Source organism: Myotis davidii, unplaced genomic scaffold (assembly GCF_000327345.1).
Source record: "Myotis davidii unplaced genomic scaffold, ASM32734v1 scaffold378, whole genome shotgun sequence".
In the NCBI taxonomy this organism is placed as follows: domain Eukaryota; kingdom Metazoa; phylum Chordata; class Mammalia; order Chiroptera; family Vespertilionidae; genus Myotis; species Myotis davidii.
Genome location: NW_006290631.1, coordinates 1,116,370 through 1,134,446, shown reverse-complemented (window position 1 = coordinate 1,134,446; position 18,077 = coordinate 1,116,370). Strand labels below are relative to the sequence as shown.

The window sequence follows — 18,077 nt, the reverse complement described above, 5'->3', positions numbered from 1 at the left end:
AACTGAACCCCATCTGTGTACTTGGGGAACATATTGCGCTCACATGTCTCCCATGCCACAGCACCCTGCCTACCCAGGCCATAACGGATACTGAAGACAGAATTTTAGATCACTGTCATTTAAAAATCATTCCCAGAGCAGGAACTCAGGTAGATGCTCGCGTGCCCACGGTCACAGGAGCATTAGTCACAGCAGCCAAAATAATGGAAGCCATTTCTCCCTCGGCAGTGGACAGCAGGCTCTCGGTGAGAGACGTGAGTGCTGACCGCCTGGGGTGCTCCCAAGGGTTCTTGTGAGCAGCCACCCACGGTGGGCACCCAGCAGTCCCGCTGCCGGCGGAAGGGACTCCGACCAGGAAGGCTGAGGGCGCTGGAAGGCTTTACCTCCATGATGGGACTGGACGCCAGGACCTTCTCTTCGATGTTGGTGTCACTGGCCGAGCCGCCCACCGTGGCGAAATAGCGCATGGCGTACTTGGCGGACACCGTCTTGCCGGCTCCGGACTCCCCGCTGACGATGATGGACTGGTTCTTCTCGTCTCTGGAAGGGAAAGCACTGGTCAGGCGCTGGCCGTGGGAAGGCGCTGCTGCCTGCGGCCTGAGCCCGACCAGGAGCGTCTCTGTCTCTTAGGGACGAAGGGAAGGGACAGGATCGGCAAAGTGGGAGCAAGAAAGGAGTTCTGAAAGGGCTTGCGAATGGCACATGCCCTTCTTTATGACCCACAGGAAGGGGCGCAGCCCGCCGGTCACTCGGCCAGGCTCTCTCTAGATGCAACGCCCCTTAGGTCATCGCCATGAACAGATAAATCTCCCCTGAGAATGTACAGATGCATAGTCTCACCCTTGTTTCTGCAATATGTCCACCTTGTGCTGCTGGGTAAGTTATCATATTTTCAAGAACAAGGATCCTTTCTTCTCCCCTGGTAGCTGAGCCTAGCGTGTCGGCGGACAGTTTTGAACACTTCTGTCCATATGTATGTATCACAAAGGGCAGCCAGTCACCACCGGGCAGGTCTCGCCTCAAGTTTCCCAGAAACGAGATAAACAGCTATCAATTGCAATAAGAGGGATTTCAGTCGGACTAAATGGAAGGTAGAAAGAAGATACTCTATGTCAGATAGAAATGCATCTATATTTATCCCTTTAAAACAGCAGGAAGACAGATGAGTAATGGAAAGAGCAGGCGATGAGGTTCAAGGAACATGGATGGTCAAGCAGAGAGCTGAGAACAAATGTTTGGGCCACGGGTTGGGAGGCGAGTTGCTTGTAAGGGCTACACTCAGCCATCTGCCTCCGGTTCACACGCGCACTGCCAGGAGGCAAGCACTTCACTTTCCATCTCCAGTGCTTGGCACAAAATAGATCCTCAATATATACAGTTGGACTAGCAGCTTCTTAGGGATCAACCAGCCCCTCTTTTCCAGATGGAGAAACTGAGATGTGGGAAGGTAGGTTTAGAACTCAGTGCTCCTGGCACCAGCCAAAAACTCTTCACACCAGCACTGTGGCTTGCTGGGCAGAGCGGGTTATAGGAGAATGAGCAGAGCAGCCACCACCTTACCTGGCTAATAACCCAACAGGTAGGCTGCAGTTTATCCGCACAGAGGGGCCGGGCCAATGGCCAAGAAGCTGGGAAAGTGGTGCCATGGGGTTGATGTTAACTAGAGATGGATGAGAAAGACAGAAAAGAGCTGGGAGCACCAGGGAGATGCAAGTGTGCCAACTGGGCGAAGGAAACCTTAACCTTCAGCCACTCTTCAAGGTCAGCAAAGAGCTGTGTGGTCCGTGCTCACACAAACCATCATCAATGGGGAGGGGCCTGAGTGAATCCGGGTGAATGGCAGACTCTGTTGAACAGATGAAAATGGAAAAAAAAAAGTGGATCTTACACAACTGGCTATACAACCAATTGCTTGAAAATGTACTTGGAACCCGAGACCTGTTACTCGGAGAACGGAACAAGCAGCAGCTTTCTGAGACCTCTTGTATTTCCAGGATGTCGCTGCTGTCATCAGTGTCTGCTGCTTCTCTGCCTGTTCCTGTGAAATCTTTACCACGAAAGGTGGCCTCTGAAGAAGCCTGTGGGTGCCTGTATTTCCAATTCTCGTCTACTTTGTTATCTTAATTTTATTTAACATCCACTGGACCCTGGGGACCATGACAGGTGTCATCTCTCTCCTCAATGCCTTCGAAATCAATTCCTGAGAGAACTGTGCAGACAGGCAGCCATCCCAGGCGGCCAGGCGGCTGACAAGCTGAGCACAGACCTCTGCCACAGGCCCGAGTCTGACCTTAAGTCTCTCTACCTGCAACAAGGAGGACTGGATCGCAGAGTCACACCCAAACGTGTGGAATTCTGTATCCAGCTTGGCTCAGGCTGCTGTCAGGAAGGTACCACTACCCCAAACAGGAACAGCCCCTTGAAGGTCTGTGCCTCAGGCAGGAGACAGAATTCTGCGTAAGGAGCCCAGCCATTGCCAGCTTCCAGAGAAGACTCAGCCAGCAGCACCTGCACGTACAGGTACTCCCGGTTCACACAGCATCCCCATCTGTGACACCCGGGAGGCAAGATCTAATTGCTCTAAACCTTTCTCCTGCAAAAATGTCCCATCAAACCACAGTGGCATCTCCCCTCCCCATTCTGGCGGGACCCCCGGGGCTTCATTCTTTATTCTTTCCGACTTTGCAGGAGCCTGAAGCTAGCCCAGCTCAAACCGATCTTCTCTTCCTTGATCTCACAACTCAGTTCCTGGTACTCAATCATCTTCTGCCTTAAGGAGGCTTGTCGTTGACTGTTTTTCAATGTAATTAATCACCTATTTACATCCTGGTCGAACGGTGTACAAAACCCTTAGCCATGTATCGCTTGCTTGGGATTCATAGGTCTTCCCATTTTAAAGAAGCCAAACCTGCAAGCTGGAAAACCAGGTGACAAGCCCAGTGCGACCCCAGCCCACATGCGAACACGGGCTCCCGTCTGCTGCGCGATTTCCCTCTGGGCAGGGCCGTGACATCCCTGTCATGCTTATACCCTTTGCTGAATAATAAAGCACCCCTGAGTGAACTCCCCTAACAAACCTGGCCTCGTCGAAGAGACAGACACGAACCAGGTGTCCTCAGCTTCCTCGCTGAAACGTCACTTCGGGAGCCCTTCCCTGACCACCTACCTTCACAGCATTCACCATACAACTTGACAGGTCTCCCCTCCAGAACAGAAGCCCTTGGTGGTCCATCTCAGAGGCAGGGGCTTGGATGGGCCGGCCAGCACCTGGCGTGTGTCAAGAGGACAGCCCGGCAAGGGCTAGCGCATAGTCTCACATAGAGTGGACCATACAGCTGAGCCCAGGGTCTGGTGTGCAATTTACTCCCCACACATCGGCCGTGGTGGTCTCTGCCCTGTGCCAGTCTCTGGGGCTCGCCCAGGAGAAGGGGTCCGAGCACAGGGGTCCCACGCCTCAGACAGGCAAACTCTACTTCCCTGAACGGGGCACTCCCGAGAGAGGACAGAGAGTTGGGGACCATTCACGCTGAAGCCCCTACCCACAGCGCTGTCTCCAAACAAGAGGGAGGGGCAGTGTGGCTCAGACCCAGTAGGAAGGATGCCCTCTCTGCACACACCATTAAGTCCCTCTGCCGTTTCCTCCTCCAGTGACAAAGCATCCGAAAATTTGGGTGTGTCAGTAGAATACATTCGGTTCCCTAATGGGATCATCAATCTACTGCTTCTTGCCTGCCTGTGCCTGTCTAGCCTCTAATTATATTTTCAACGCCCTCTCACAACCCAGATCACCTACTACTGTTGTGTTTTTAACTAAGCTAGAGGATGGGGACACCAAGGATTTTTAATTGAGAATTTGTTCAACCAAAATGTTTGTGTTAGGACCATGGACAGAGTTAATAACTAGGCGACAGGCTAGGCAGAATAATGAAAAAGAATCTTGGATGCAACGCTAAAAAAAAAAAAGAAAATACTTCTGAAAAAGAAATAACGCCATACTTAAGGATACACAGACAGAACTCTATGAATACAAAATGGTATCAAAACCTTTTTAGAGGGGGAAGTTAGGTCAAGTCACGGGGAGGGCAGATAAGACTGGGGAAACAACTTTGGATTCTGCAGGGGAAAGAGAAAGGCTGGGGGCCAGAGAGAGGTTAGGATGGAGGCTGAGTTAGGGGAGAGGAATACACGAAATTACAGTGAGGCACCCCAAGGCTGGGACGGAGCCCACGGCCACAGTGACTCTAAAGTCAAATGCTTCTTCCCAAGGCGGGAGTCACTAAAGGGCACTTCTGCTGTGAGCAGGGGCTGGACCAGAACACTCCAAGCACGAGATCCTATGGACTCTGCCACAAGAAAGCCCAGCCTCAAGGCGGGAAGGAGACACATCCTGGGCCCATGGGTGAGGGTCCTGCAAGCCCTGGGTTCTAGGCCTGAGGGAGATGGACTGGTGTCCCCGAGTCCTCTGCCGTCAGACACTGATGTCCTACCCCCGTCACCCTCCCTCAGGAAGGGCTGTGCACTCAGGCACAGCTCAGAATTCAAACCATCGAGCAGGCTGTCACTGGAAACAACTTAATTGACACTTAGCGGTCAGAGTCCTAAGGGTCTACTCGGAAAAAAGAAATTAAAGCTCTGACCGCGTAGGAGCTAAGTACTCAGCGCATGTAATATCCAAGGATCATGTTCCCACTCCAGTCCCACGGCGGCCCCTGGAGAGCTGAGTTCTATTTATAAGCCGCCCATGTGGAGTGCGGGGCAGGTAGCGCCATGGGTCCAGCCCTTCCCTTCCTTGTGTTCCCAGAGAGGTTTCTCCTCTCGGATGTGCTGGCGTCGCAGGAAGAACCCCGGGGCGCCCCGAGCCCACCCCCTGGCAGACAAGCAGGGGCAACAGACTGTATGATTCCAACTACATGGCACCCAGAAAAGGCAAAACTGTGGAGTCAGTCAGCAGAGCAGTGGTTGCCAGGGGAGAGATGAAGCACGGAGGACGTTCAGGGCTGTGATGACCCACAGTGATGGGCACACGTCATTATGTATGAGATAAATGTACAAGGACATGGACGTACACCAAGCATAAACCCGATGTAAACTGCAGACTTTGGGTGACTATGAGGTGTTCATGTGGGCTGATCCACTGTAACCAAGGTACCTCTTGGGCAGGGGGATTTGGACGCTGAGAGAGGCTACCTGTATGAGGAAGGAGTATGTGGGAACTCTCGGTGCCTCCCTTTCAATCTTGCTGTAAACCTAAAACCGCTCAAAAAATTATCTTAATGTAAAAACAGAGATATGTTGAGGAAGATCTTAACTACTTAGATGGGTCATTCTTTGCATGCTGTAGACCTCATAAAAATGTCTGAAGACACATTTGAAATCAAATCCTTTAACATGTCCATGTAAAGATACTGTTTGAATTGGATGAATAGTCCATTATGGAATGCTTTACCCAGAATATAATAGCCTACTCATACAGCACCTTCCGCATGCCAGGCATTTTCCATGTGTCCAACAACAGATTCACAGACCAGTCCTAGGAATGAGGTCCTATTGTGATCATTCCCACATGACAGATGAGGAGACAGACACAGAGAGTGTAGGTGCCCTGTCTGAGGCCACACAGGTAGGCAGTGGCAGCACGAGACTCAGCCTCTGGCAGCTGGCTCCAGCATCCATGCTCCGGACCACTGCACCGCACGGCCGCCTCTGAGATGAGGAGGTTGTCATGGTAACCCAGCATCCTAACACAACCGCATGAGAGTGTAACCATTTCAACTCCCACCCTCAGGCTAATACATGGTGTATTTCACAAGCAGTTTTAAAGAATCACAAGGAATGAAGGGAGGGAGGGAGAGAGGGAAGCAGACAGATAACTCAAATGAATGAAAGAGGCAGTGCACTTCTCTCCGCGGAAGCTCAGATGAAGATCTATCCCCCCGTCTCTGGGATCGCCCAGCCTGCACTGTTGCACTTCACTTGTCTAAAGTAAGAATAATGTGAGACCGTGTTACACTCCAGAGCCATTTATTCTCTACTTGGGAGAGAAGGCAGTAAATCAAACACAAACACAGCAGACCTCCACATCAAGCCTGGCTGGCGTGTGAGAAATGAAAAGTTCCTAAACACACTTTTAAAATACACTATTATCCTTTTTGTAAATGTATTGTTGACAGTATTATAGATGTCCCCCATTTCCCCCCTCTTTGTCCTCCTCCACCCAGCCCCGCCCCACCCCAGGCCTCCCTCCCCAAGTTAGTGGAGGAATTCCAACCTATTACACAACACAAAGTGGTAGAAGTCACAGTTTTTCTTAGTATTTTCCTCTATGACGTTTAAAAGGTGGGCCGAAGGGTTGTTATTAAACTACAAATGACAGGACACAAACTAACCAGGGCTCGAGTCTGCCTCCACTGCCCTCCTGCTGGCTTTCAGATCGTCCCAGAATCCACCCACACCGCCTTTCTCGTGTCGGCCACTCTGGATCTAGCCCAGGGGTGGGCACACTTTTTGACTCGAGGGCCACAATGGGTTCTTAAACTGGACCGGAGGGCCGGAACAAAAGCATGGATGGAGTGTTTGTGTGAACTAATATAAATTCAAAGTAAACATCATTACATAAAAGGGTATGGTCTTTTTTTCCCAATAGTTTTATTCATTTCAAACGGGCCGTAGTTTGCCCACAGCTGATCTAGCCTCTCACTCAAGCCCACCTGTTCTTGGTCGAGGCTGTTAGGGACCAGCATTCAAGCTAGCCGCGTCTTTGACAAATGGCCTCACAAACCAGTCATCCATCACTTAGTCTGAGAAACCCGTCGATAGGTGATACCCCTGGGAATACTAAAAAAGGAATCCCTATCATAAAAGATTTGACCTCGAAAGCCTTCCAGTTCCACGTGAGGAAATCTTAGTCGTCCCAAGCATTTCATGAACACATACCCTGTGAAATAAAGCAAGGGGCTCTACCAATACAAGGAAGTCAAATGAACGGAACTGTCAAAATAACAATCGCATGCAAACGAGAAAAGAAATCTCTGTTTTGGGCCGCTGAGCTAGAGTTCATTCACACGAACTCCAATCATGACGGGTCAGTCTGGCAATGACATAAGGAATAAAACTTCAGGGGCCCAGGGACCCAGTGGGGAAGCAGAACAAACCAGAGAGGGAATCCGGGGTGGGGGAAAGCAGGCTTACAGTGTGAGTACGCAAAACACAACTTATTCTTGTACTCTTATTCATTAATTATAGTCTTATTTTCCAAATGAACAATTATACAGCTACTTTTACCCCACCCTCTAGATTGATCCTCAATATCCTAAGTAAAGATTGGTACTAGAAATGTAAAATAAATTCAGCTAGACTCTAACCTATATTCGTCTGTTCTCAATACCCTCTCAGCACACGTGACATGGGAGGCACAGCTGTTATTAGCTGGCAAGGGTGACTAATCAGAGAAGTTGCTGGGTGCGGGGGCTTCCCCCTGCTCTTTCTCGCCCTGCGCTAGGTATAAGGCACTTTCTGAAAAGACATCCCATCACTCTAAGGACTCTTGGTATTGCTTTTCTCAAGAAGTTAATTCCCTTTTTAACTAAAAAGGACATCTTTTCTAAAGCAGGCTATTGATCCTGCAGCGTTTTGTTCTCTGGTTCTGGGAAGAGAGGGGACTGAATTAATTTCTGTCATCTTTTGGCCGTACGTGCCCCTCCTCTGGCTTCCCACACCATCGATCCCCAGGCAGACTCAGAGAGCATTTGGTTTTAAATGCGCCCACTGCGGTCCTACAGGAGGCAGACGCGGGCTCTCTCCAGGATGGGCCGCTAGCCGCAGGCTTCCTCACAGAAGAGGCCCTCGCTTCCCAAGGCCCTGCCCCTGGCAAAGACCAGGTGCATTTCCTGGGTCACACGGGTGGTTTCAGTGAAGTTTTCTCTCTGCCTCACACAGACAGCATCTGGGAGTGAATACCTATCGGCACCTGAGCCCCATCGGATGAGCTCAGCCCCTGCAGGGAGCCTGGACGTGGGCAGCCAGGGTTGAGAATCATCTACTGACACTGAAGGAACTCCCCCTTCTAAACACGCTTTCAACTTCTGGGCCTCTTCCCTTGGTCAAAACCTCTCTCTGCTCCTCACTGGTTTCTGCATCGGGCAATGAGTGATTTTAAACATAATACAGTCGATGCTATGTTCCCTCCAGATAGACTGGCAACCATCTCCCAGCCTCTATAATTCTCCTCTCACACACAGACCTGTAAAACAGCTGGGGGAACCTGCCAGCCACGTGAAGCTGCCTTCCTTACATATTCGCTTGCCCCAGACTGTCCTCGGAGGGCGGCCTGTACAGGGAGCCCACTGCGTGTTGGGTTCTTCTTCCAGCACCACCGTGACATTTTCCTGTTTTTACCTCTTTCTTTAAAAATAAATATTTCGTTGATTTTTTTTTTACAGAGGAGAAGGGAGAGGGATAGATAGTTAGAAACACGGATGAGAGAGAAACATCGCTCAGCTGCCTCCTGCACACCCCCCACTGGGGACGTGCCCACAACCAAGGTACATGCCCTTGACCAGAATCGAACCTGGGACCCTTCAGTCCGCAGGCCGACGCTCCATCCACTGAGCCAAACCGGTTAGGGCCCAGCACATCTTTCTTGGGGGCCCTATGAATCCGTGATAAACATCACCTATGACTCACCATCAGTGTCACCACTCCCACCACCACAGTATCAGCCACTTAACTGAACAGCTGCTCTGTACCAGTCCTCATCCTGAGCATTTTCCATTCATTAGCTCGCTGAATTCTAACCATCTGACCAGTCAGACTGTATCTGCCCCATTTCACAGCTGCAGATGCTGGTGCAGAGTGGGGTTGAGATCTGGAGCTTGCCAAGGTCATGGAGCCGTGTCCTGAGACTCCAGGCCGTTCTGTCCCTGGGCACCAAGCCGCCCCATCTCCTCGCATCCTCCTCCCCCACTAAACTTAGGCACATGTCGGACCGTTCGCAGCCTCTGTCTTCCAGCGTCTAAATATAAACACATGCAGTTAAAACAGGAAGAGTGGCTAAGGTGGCGTGAAAGGCACGACTCCGATGTAACCAGAAATGCCAGCTCACCCTGCCAGGCTTCACATTTTATTACCTTTTTCCACTGAAAATTATTTCAGACACCTTGAAAAACAAAACCTTACTCACATGTCACCATCGCTATGAATTCCAAACGAAACCCACGTGGGGTGACAAGTCTGACTCTGACACCAGGCAAGGCTGTGCACGGGGAACGGCGGGTGGTCCCCTGGGCACTTCCCAGCGCGGGCTCTCCGCCTGGCGCCTCGCACACTTGAACCTGTTTATCTCTTACCATAACCTGAGGAGGGAGGGGCACACAGGCATCCTCGTTTCATTTGAGGACATGGAGGTGTCTTCAGTGAAAGAACTTGACCAGGGGGGGAACGGGAAGGAAGCGGTGGGGCTAGGGTCTGTGCAGGCCACCTCCTCAGAATGGGCACCCCGAAAACCAGGGCTGACAACCCAGTGCGCATGGGTTTCAACAAGGCTGCACAATATAGGCAAGTGCCTACGTTTTCAGTTCTATCGGGTTAAGCTGTTAGTTCCTGGGAAAAGAACTGTGCTGACATGTTACCAAAATCCTTCCAGACGAACACTTCTTCATGGATAAGAAGACAGGCAACAGATTTGTTAAATGTGCATGAGTAATGATTGTTAAAGGTGCAAACTGCATCAAACCAGGGGGACCTGATACATCAGATACAAAAATCAGGACTCAGAAAGATACACTCGCCGCCCTGATGGAACACAGGGACAAAGGGTGAGATTTAATACCGATACCTGTCAGTCCCGCCCAGCACGTAAAGAAATGCACGTGCAAGCGCAGAAGGAGGGCGATACGTCTTAAAGCAGCTCGAATTTACAGTGACAGAAAGCAGGTCAGCGGTTCCCTGGTGCGGGGGAGGGGAGGGATTGCAAGAAACAGGGAAACTTGGTGCCCAGGGACAGAACGTTCATGAAACGTTCACTTTCTGCGCTGTGCAGGGATCTCACAGGTGTGTACATATGGCAAAGCGTGTCCTATTGTATGTACCATCTAATGCATGTCCATGCAGTTTAAACACGCACAGTTGATTGCTGGTATATTAAACCTCATTAAAGTTGCAGTAAATAGTTCTTGTGCATATGGGGGTGGGGGTAAGGGGAGTAGAAATTTAACAGCTTGCAAATTTGGTAAAAGTCAACAATATGAAATGACTGCCAGAAATCAGTGCAATTATAGGCTCTGCTCACAGAAGTCCTGCATGAGAACGTCGCTCTTCACCTCACCTGGCAGGCCTAGGCTCAGAGACCCCCGAAATCAGAGAGAAAGTCCAGCTGGTCCCAGGGTGACCGCATGGGACAGGTCTGAAACCCCCCTCAGAAGGAGGGCAGCCAGGATGCTCGGCCCAGCGCTGGGGAGAGGAGGACCCAGGCCAGCGAGGCCGCCGTGTGTGAGAAGACGCCCAGGGCCCAGGTTCTGTACGGCTGCGCCAGGCGGAGACCTCGCAGAGCGCCTGTAACAGAAGCTCCCGACCATGGCAGCTGCTAAAAAGGGAACCCATTTGCAGGAGTTACCTGTCCTGGGGATGGCCAGGCAGCCCCCAAAGGACCAGTGGCCGGGACGCGGTCTCCCCGCATTCTTACGGCGCACCCAACCTCTACCAGGGGACTGCAGGCTTCCTCCTTCCTAACAGGCTGTGGCTCCCCAGGTACGAGAGAGCCACTGAATACACTGACGCCTCCTCCATCCCTGTGACTGCGCTGCGGGACCTCACACTGTGCTGGGTGCACTGCAGAGAAGCAATTCTTAGCGACATGCACGACCTCTGCAGTGTCAGAGAGGTTAGACCAGCGGTTCTCAACCTGTGGGTCGCGACCCCTTTGGCGGTTGAACGACCCTTTCACAGGGATCGCCTAAGACCATCCTGCATATCAGATATGTACATGACGATTCATAACAGTAGCAACATTACAGTTATGAAGTAGCAACGAAAATAATGTTATGGTTGGGTCACAGCATGAGGAACTGTACTTAAAGGGCCAGAAGGTTGAGAACTACTGGGTTAGACCAAGGCCATGGCCCAGGCCTAGTCCTTTCTGACCTCAGTTTTAAAGGATGACAACATATACGTATCAGTGTCTTTTAACATAGGGATGCCACGAGTGTCATTCACTGCACAATTAAACAACTTTCCGCTACACTCAGAAAATTAAACGATGAAACTAGAATTTCAGCCCTGGACAGTGTGGCTAGGTGGATAGAGTGCCGGCCTTGACCAAAGGGTGAAGGGTTTGATTCCCGGTCAGGGGTGCATACCTGGGTTGTGGGTTCGATCCCTGGCCCTGGTCCCTTCCTTTCCAATCTAATAATCAATGAAAAATATATCCAGGTGAGAATTAACAAACAAACAAAAAACCCAAAACTAAAATTTTAAACATAATAGGTAGAAATATAGAGAATGCTCTATAAAGGATCTAAGAGCTTATAAAGGATCAAAATGACACCACAGCCCTAACCGGTTTGGCTCAGTGGATAGAGCGTCAGCCTGTGGACTCAAGGGTCCCGGGTTCGATTCCGGTCAGGGGCATGTACCTTGGTTGCGAGCACGTCCCCGGTGGGGAGTGTGCAGGAGGCAGCTGATCGATGTTTCTCTCTCATGGATGTTTCTAACTCTCTATCCCTCTCCCTTCCTCTCTGTAAAAAATCAATAAAATATATTTTAAAAAATGACGCCACAGACCTCAGCACTAGGGGGCCCCTGAGGAGGGTGACGGGTGAGTGCTGGCACGGCTGGGCGAGAGGGCAGGGGGAGGAGAGCGAGGTGGGCAGGGACCAGGAGGCACAGGTGGCGAGCACAGTGAGCCAGCACCCCTGGGAACCACTCGGGACAGGTTGTAGGAATAAGAGATGAGAGACCATGTCAGAGCGGAACTGAGAGGCCGTTCCCGTGTACAGATATCTCAAGCATCTCCTGTCCCGCGTCCTAAAGCAACCTGGTCCTGACTTGACATCACAATGAACAGAAAGGAAAACAGAACTTCACCCGAAAGTCAGGGATGACCGAAGCCATGGTTTCAGAATCGACTGCAAACATTCAGCAAATCGCTGCTCCCGATTCCTGGCCTCACCAGGGATCCTATCGTTCAGCCAGTGACCTCCCATGGAGCAACTGGCTTTCACATTCGCCCTAAACTTTCACTGTGCTCCAGGCTGTCCTCCCTCGTGTGAAGAGAGTAAATGGATGAAGATGGAATCAGACTGTCTGCTGAGAAGCTATACGGCCTCCTCAGTGGCTGCTGCCAGGTCCAGATCGTCTTCCCGAGAACAGAGTGGCCCGGGGTCCTCGGGGCACCGCGCGGCCAGCAGCAGACCTTTCCCCTCGGTGGTGGAAAGTGTCTCAGATTCCACGGTGAGGCTAGAGTGTTGGTTCATTTTTCTAGCCTCGCGGGTGGGACCGAGCCATCTTACTGGGCTGGCCAGGTCTGGTTCCTTTTGTGAGCTGTTTGTTTTTCTTGAAAGAGAGTGAGGATGCTGCAAAGCAAATTTATTTACTCAGGCAGTCAAGGTAATTGCACACACACATTTCCATCTGGCTCCGCTGTGCTGCAAAGCTGTGACTAATAGTGGAAGATGGGGCTGTGGTTGCCTGGGAAACGGGGGCGGGGCATGCAGCTAGGCACACCTGGGGCAATGGGCCCGCAGGTGACAGAAAGACCTGTGTGGGTGGCCGTTCCTGGGATGGGGAGGGGCGACCGGAGGGAAAGCCTGTGGGGAGGGGGTGTAATTCATGAACCCTGGTTGGGTCCCCACAAGTGTGTAGTTTGGAAAGAATTTGAAGGCCTTCCGGGGAGCAGCGTGGAAACCAGATTCATAGTGGGAAAGGGGCTCCCCAAAACACTAGAAGCATTTCACTTGCATACACAGGCGGAAGAGAGTCTGAGGCTGAGGGAATGAGTGGAAGAGAGGGGGCCGGCCTCTGTTGCCATTGACAACCCGAACGCGAGCCTGGAGAATTGTTGGACATCCTTAAGTCTCTATCCTCACCTGTAGGGTGGGGCTAACCAACCTCACCTGGTGGTTTAAAAACTAAAGCACTAACGTGCTGAGCCTTTCTACTCTTCCTGGAACGCCAGTCAGGTGCCCCGGGTACAGCTGGTGATACAGGCACGGAACAACCCACGCACCACCTGGCTTCAAGCTTGATCCCTCATTCCCTCTCATTCATTACACAGACCCTATGTACAACAGACAAAGTGTTTCCTCAAGCATTTATGTTTCTCCGGAGATGTCCTCATCCTGTAAACCAGTGGTTCTCAACCTTGGCTGCACATTAGAACCACCTGGGAATCTTTTTTAAAAAATATATTTTATTGATTTTTTACAGAGAGGAATGGAGAGAGATAGAGAGTTAGAAACATCGATGAGAGAAATATCAATCAGCTGCCTCCTGCACACCCCCTACTGGGTATGTGCCTGCAACCAAGGTACATGCCCCTGATCAGAATAGAACCTGGGATCTTTCAGTCCACAGGCCGACGCTCTATCCACTGAGCCAAACCGGTTAGGGCGACATAAATCACTTTTACATGAAATCCCTTGGCTCCTCTGATAACACCTGGGAATCTTTTTAAAATCCTGATTTCTGGGCCTCATCCTCCAGAAATTCTGTTTCTTTGTTATGGGGTGGGGCCACAACATTAGTAACAAAGAAACAGAATTTCTGGAGGATGAGGCTCAGAAATCAGGATTTTAAAAAGATTCCCAGTTGATCCTAATGTGCAGCCCAGGTGGAGAACCACTGCTCTAGATGTTTCCATTCCTCCCGGCCAGTGTTTCCCAACGAGTGCTGCAGGGAACATCCGCCCCTGGAGATGATCCCTGGACACAGTTTGTGTAGAAATATGATCTGCAAACCCAGGACAATGCACCCGCTCTGTGGAGACTCAGACCGCACGTCCACCTGCCTGCTCAGAGAGGCCCTGCCTGAAGGAAGATGTTTCATCTGATTAACCCAGGGTTTCCTGAACTCCTTGACCATCTTTGTACCCTTAACAGGACATACTTTTCTCCCAAAGTTCACTCCACCCTTCACAGGCCTCCACAGTCTGGCCACCGGGTCTCTCACTGCACGTCCAGGACTCTCCGACAGACCCGCTCCCCTCGGAGTTGAGCTCCCCTGGGTGCTGTCCCCTGACCATGCCCTTCTGGGCATAATAGCTTCTTTGGGCTCTAATGCACAGAACACACACTTCTCCCATTTTAAAGCATGCAATTCAAAGGGTGTTTGCACATTTGCAGAGCTGCGCAGCCATCACCGCAATCAGTTTTAGAACCCTTTCATCATCCCCTTCCCTCCAAAAACAACATGTCCATAAGCGATCACTCCCCACCTCCCCTCAAACCTCCAGCCCTAGGCAGCCACGAGTGCACCTTCTGTCTGTGTAGATTTGCTTGTTCTGTACATTTCCTATCCATGGAATCTTACCAGACAGGGGGTGGACAAAAGTAGGCTTACAGTTGTAAACTGTACAAATACTACAATGATGAAAAAATAATACCAAGAATAAACTGTACTCACAACTGTACCCTACTTTTGCCCACACCTGTAAGTGTTCTTTTGTGTCTGGTTTCTTTCACTTAGCACAATGTTTCCAAGGTCCACCCATGTGGAAGCACGTATCAGCACTGTGTTCTTTTTTTATAGCCAAGTCATATTCCACTGCATGAGCACACCATATGTTGTTTATCCATTCAACACTGGGATAGTTAGATTGTTTTCACCTTTTGGTTACTGTGAACAATGGTGCTATGACTATCTGTGAATAAGTCTGGGCCCGAACGTATGTTTTCATTTCTCTTGGGTACATATTTAAGCGTGGAATTGCTGGGTTGTGTGGTGGCTCTATGTTTAACCTTTTGAAGAACTGCCAGGCTACTTTACAAAGCAGCTGCACCACTTTACATTTCCACGGGCCGGTGTATGAGCTTTCTGATGTGTCCGCATCCTTGCCAACACTTGTTTTTCTCTCTTTTCCATGACAGACATCCCAGTGAACACAAAGCGATCTGGCCATGCCTTCTGATCCTGATGCTAGGGTCATGATCACTATTCCACCTACGCCTTCTTCTCCCTCTATGCATTTTACCAATTTGCCGAGGTCCAGCTTAATGCCTACAGTTTTCTTGGACCATCTGTGACAGTCACATCTCCAAACTCAATTCAAATGACCCCGGGCCTGGCTTCTATGTACAATCCCTGCAGGTCCAGCTTCTGGGCCTACTCATGTTTTCTCTCTCCAGCCAGACTGCAAGCTCCCTAAGATGTGGGAGGGTCTTACGTTTCTGTGTTCATTCAGTAAGACGCCTACCAGGTGACTGATGCTTCACAAGGGTTCACTGGTAGCAGTTAATGTAGGAACCGAGGCTGGAGGTAGGGCAGGTCAAAATGAGGGAGCGAGCGTTTCGGATCTCAGACTGGGAGAGAGGAGCAGAGTCCAGAGCCAAGCAGGGGAGGTCAGCTCCTGTCTCACAGGAAACTACAGGTTCTTATGCAAAGGACAGATTCAGGGATTTGATGTTTCCTTCTTCACTATGGATACCAGTTTCTTCTCGTCTAGACTTGGTGAGTTCAACAGGGATATGGACAGTGAGCACATCCTCCTATGGCATGCCCTCTCCTTGCCTCCAGCACAGCGGGACCTGTGTGAACTCTCAGGATGGAGAGGAAGGCCTGTATCCCCTTGAGCTCCAGAGTCCGCACCCCCGCCCGCCCCCCGCCCCACATTCAGATGGAGAGTCCCCTATGAGCATATCGAGAAAGAAAAGCCAGTCCCCAGTGAATCAAGAGAAAGAATTGCTGAGTCCAAGGTCAATTGAGTTATAGCCTCCAGAGACAGGAAATCATTAGCTTTTGTTTCTCACACCCTTTATTTCACCCAGCTGTTCCAGAGGCTCCGATTCAAAGTGCACTGTGCTGGGCTATGGCTACTCAAATCACATAATTATTTCAGTAACTACTGATGAGTCAGGAAGAGCACAACACACAGTCGGCAAGTCCTGCTAAATGAATGTGGCCTAGTATTCGACATTGACAGAGAAGGCCCATGCTGGAAATGCAGCAAGAACTTTCCCTGCCCCTGAGTGGTGGTCTCCTCTTTCTTTGCACAGCAAGGATTCTCCTAAAGGCATCTCTCAGATCAATAACAGAAGCCCTGAGCTGCTGACAACAGAACATTCAAAAATAGCTCTCTCCTGTGGCCACGTGTGCTGGCCTTACACTTCCAATGCACATCGTGAGCAAAAACTGCTCAAGAATTTCAGCAAAATTATTTGGCTACACCCTGGGACCCAGCAGGTAAAATGAGTATAAATTTTAAAACCTTAAAGAAAACCCATAAGGAGCAAATCCTCCTCCAACTTTAACGTTCAAACCCCTTAATCATCAACGCATTGCCCTAAGCAAGGCCGGATCACCACCACCCTGGATGCCAATGCCCCCTTCCTTCTAATGGGTGTGAATAAGGACCCAAAAAAAGTGAAGTAGCTCAAGTGTAGAGTAGCCATGGCCCCAGCTTCAGGCATGGAAGGGAAGAATGGGGCCATCTAGTCGAGAGGACCTATAAAGTGAATAAAGCTGGAGGTACAGAGATTCTCAAAGCTATAGGGGGATCTCAAGAAGTCTTTGATGAAGAAAGGCAACTTCTGATACATCTAAGTGCAACTGGCTAAGAAATGAGGATGGGATGAAAAGCAATCAAATATCAATAGCATCCATGAGAGGACAATCTCAGAGAGCTGCCAGAGCGTTAGCATGGTAGAAAGTCATGAGAACCAAGCCACACTCGCCTTCTGTTTCAGATAAAAAACCATCCCGTAAAGGAGGGGAGATAGTTGTCTTCACAAGAAGCAAATGGAGACTCAGCTTAAGTGATTCTCCCAAGACACAGAAGCCCGTCCAGACCCCGGGTCTCCCTCCGCTGTGCCACACACTTGACCTCCAACAGTAAAACACAAGCTGGGCTGTGGGCTACAACACACTAAGGCTCGTTCTTCTCTCTGCAGGCTCTGACCTTGAACCAACCTTTCCGTCAGAAGGCGTGCATCAGTAGGTTACACCAAGCTAAGTGACTCCTAGTCAAGCCCTGATAGCACATTCATATGCTTCTCATGGTATTCAAAGGGCCAACAGTTGCAACCGTTTTAGCTCCACAGTCTCTTATCACATTGTGGAGAAATGAAATGGTTACAGATCATTGTATTTATTAAATTGTTTAGTTCCCTAACCACAGCTTATTGTGAATATGGTCACTGTATGACTATAATAAAGCCAACTTTTTATACACTAATCTGCACAGTCAGCAATAAAACATTACAAATCAGTAAGAAAGCCTATGAAGCAATCTCCCCTCGTGGGAACTTTCATTAGGATGAAAATTATACTTGAAAACCTGCTGGATAAACAGACCACCTTAAATGGGATTCTCCTGTCACTCCTCTCCCTAAATTAGCCTAAGCGAACCCCCAGCTCCCTCCCAAGATCTTGCCTATGAATGCTGCCGGCTCCACAGGTATTCTCCAGAGGTGGAAAGGAAGATTTGGCTGAAAGGATACAGCATTTTAGTGTTAACTGGAATATGCATTTCCACTGAACCTTCGATAAAACTGTCTTTCCCTACATTATGCCTGAAGAGTTCAAAGACCAACACTGTGGCAGTGAATTTTGTGTGTCAACTTGGCTAGGACATGGTACCCAGGCATTTGGTCAAACACTAGTCCAGATACTGCTGTGAAGGGATTCTTTAGATGAGATTAACATTTAAATTAGTAGACTCTGAGTACAGTTGATTACCCTCCATAATGTGGGTGAGCCTCATCCAATCAGTTGAAGGTCATATGAGAAAAAATCTCACCTCTTCCAAAGAGAGAACTCTGCTGGTAGATTGCCTTCAGTCTCAAAATGCAACATCAACTCTTTTCTCTAACCTGCAAGCCTTGAGCCAATTCCTTGACATAAAAATCCTCACTCTCTCTCTCCATACACAC

At 49.9% G+C, this 18,077-nt stretch overlaps 1 protein-coding gene across 1 annotated transcript in view; it reads right to left on the bottom strand.

The window, feature by feature from the left end:
* Positions 1-18,077, bottom strand: part of MYO5B (myosin VB) — a 137,005-nt gene that overhangs the window by 95,261 nt on the left and 23,667 nt on the right. The window contains exon 5 of the mRNA XM_015563840.1: positions 384-540. Coding sequence (XP_015419326.1) covers positions 384-540 — 157 coding nt within the window. The remainder of the gene's footprint in view (positions 1-383; positions 541-18,077) is intronic.